Source organism: Haplochromis burtoni, unplaced genomic scaffold (assembly GCF_018398535.1).
Source record: "Haplochromis burtoni strain Fernald_Lab_line unplaced genomic scaffold, NCSU_Asbu1 Contig_159, whole genome shotgun sequence".
Lineage (NCBI taxonomy): Eukaryota > Metazoa > Chordata > Actinopteri > Cichliformes > Cichlidae > Haplochromis > Haplochromis burtoni.
In genome coordinates, this window is record NW_024582520.1 from 606,583 (window position 1) to 608,905 (window position 2,323).

General features: G+C 48.5%; 1 protein-coding gene across 1 annotated transcript in view; it reads right to left on the minus strand.

The window, feature by feature from the left end:
- Window positions 1-6: 6 nt before the first annotated feature.
- The window catches only part of lama5 (laminin, alpha 5), a gene marked incomplete in the record, with an annotated part of 92,041 nt that continues 89,724 nt past the window's right edge, over window positions 7-2,323 (minus strand). Inside the window, 3 exon segments of the mRNA XM_042225104.1 lie at window positions 7-455; window positions 772-891; window positions 969-1,062. Coding sequence (XP_042081038.1) covers window positions 307-455; window positions 772-891; window positions 969-1,062 — 363 coding nt within the window.

Here is a 2,323-nt window from a genome sequence, read left to right on the forward strand (position 1 = left end):
TAAATATTAACGTTAGCCCGCGACTTTGTTCCAGTTTTGAATTTTGGCCCACTGTGTATTTGAGTTTGACGCCCCTGATTTAGAAGAAACGTGCAAAGATGGTCGAACTTGGCTTTACCGTGCCGCTCGATGACATCGTCGTTCCGTCTCTGCAGCACCAAACAAACGGGGAAAAATATAAAATACACATTTCTTAAAAAATAAATACTCATATAGATATCTTAACTTAGCTACAGTAATGTGACGCCCACCACCGGTGCTGATGTGTACTCAGGGAGTGTGAAGGTAAGATATGAGGGGGTGGGGTTAAACATGTGGGCAGCCGCGCGTTCCCACGGCGCCGTGCACAGCGAGCGGCTTTGACAGCGGCGCCGCTCTGTTGTTGATGCTCGCCCGGCGGACGCAGCCGTGGAAGGACGCCAGCCCAGGGGGTAGACCGGGTACAGTGATGCCACCTGGTGGACAGAGAGAGGAGTGACGCGTTAATGAGGCGCTGCACTGACAACATGTGCGACTGTATCCCTGTTATGCAGTAATGAGTAGTGTGACTAATCAAGCATGTTTGAGTAAAGACGTTAAACGCAGACGGGAGGCGACAGATTTGATTAAAATCTGATAAATGATCAAAGAAACTGGTCACACGGACAAAGTGGCGAGGATGTCAGGAATGTGGGAACAGGAAACGGCTGCATTTAGGTGGTGGAGAACTTAGTGATCCTCACAGAGGCCAGTCTGCATCACTGAGGTGGTCTGTGAACGCCGTGCACTCACCTGGCACGCCTCCGAGGTAGACCGCCTCCTTGGGCCCTGTGGAGCGGCCCTTTTTGGGACCGACAGCGCGCTCGCTGGCTCCGTCCACGTGCAGCTGCAGGACATTGTTCTTCTTCACCACTGCAGAGACATTTCAGCGTTAGAGCGGTACAGCGACAGGGGAGTGCACGGAGCACGCGTCTGAGGACGAAACTCACCTGAGATGGAGTGCCAGCGGCCGTCGCACAGCGGCTCTTCGGGAATGAACGATGCAGAGGTCTCACCTTTCCCGCCGTTCACCGAAACGGTCACCTGACACACACACGCAGTGCTGATGAACTCAAGTTTAGAGATTCGCTCCGAGGAGGCTTCAGCGGTCCAAGCAGGAGGTGACGCCTCTGAGTCACATCAGAGGAAGGACCGCACGCCACAACCACCAGCCCCATTTCTAACCCAGTAAAGTCACGTGTGTCATTTCTGATGCATGACCCCCCCCCCCACAGAAAGCCTACACAAATTCCACAATAGATGTTTAACATATAAAAATCGCTAAAAATGCAGCATGTAGCAAATATGACACACATTAAACATTTATGTCCTAATGATTATTTATTTTTGCTTTAATTTGTGTTTTAATTGTAAAAGTTGAAGAAAGGCAGTAAATCGCAGTAATGCCATATCGTGAGCAAAGTCTTGTGATAATATCGTCCTCTGAAATGATTATTGATGACTTATTGGTGACTGTTTTCCGATGAAGATATGACCGAGTAATTCATTATTATCAGGATGTCCTAAAAACTCCCTGAAAAGCCTTCAGCTGATCCAAAATGCTGCAGCAAGAGTCCTGACAGGGACTAGAAAGAGAGCAGATTTCTCCTGTTTTGGCTTCCTGTTAAATCCAGAATTCAAAATCCTGCTCCTCACATACAAGGCAGGGCTGTACCGCATCGATTAACACAGCAGTTTTACATTTTTTGGGGGGGAAGTTGCAGTCCATACAGACAATATTCATTTCTAAATTATTAACTAACAATCTTGTGCTTAAAGCGCTTTCTCAGTATTGTAGATTGTAGATGTTAAAATTAATCATGACCTCGGCCTCCTCTGACGACCTGTTTGCTGTTGCCTGCTGCTGAAAGGCAGCGGGCAGAGGGGACACTTGGGCAGTGCATTTGTTGCAGCATATAAAGTGTTTCTGGATACACTGCTGCTTTTTCAGCATTCAAAGATTGATGGCTCCGTGTCAGAGCTGGCTATGAACTTCAGACAGATCAGGCCTTAACTTAACAAAAAAGTCATCAATCGTTCTTTTCATCTTTTCTCATTACCCACAGCTACATCCACTCTGTGGGGCCTAGGCTGCTCACCAGGGCTGGGCATCATCACTGATTTCTATAATCATTCGATTCCAGCTCTCAAAGTCCTGATTCGATTCGCAGCCGAGTGTGAAGCAGCGGGAATGAGGATCAGCACCTCCAAATCTGAGGCCATGGTTCTCAGCCGGAAAAGGGTGGAGTGCCCACTCCGGGTCGGGGATGAGTTCCTGCCCCAAGTGGAGGAGTTCAAGTATCTC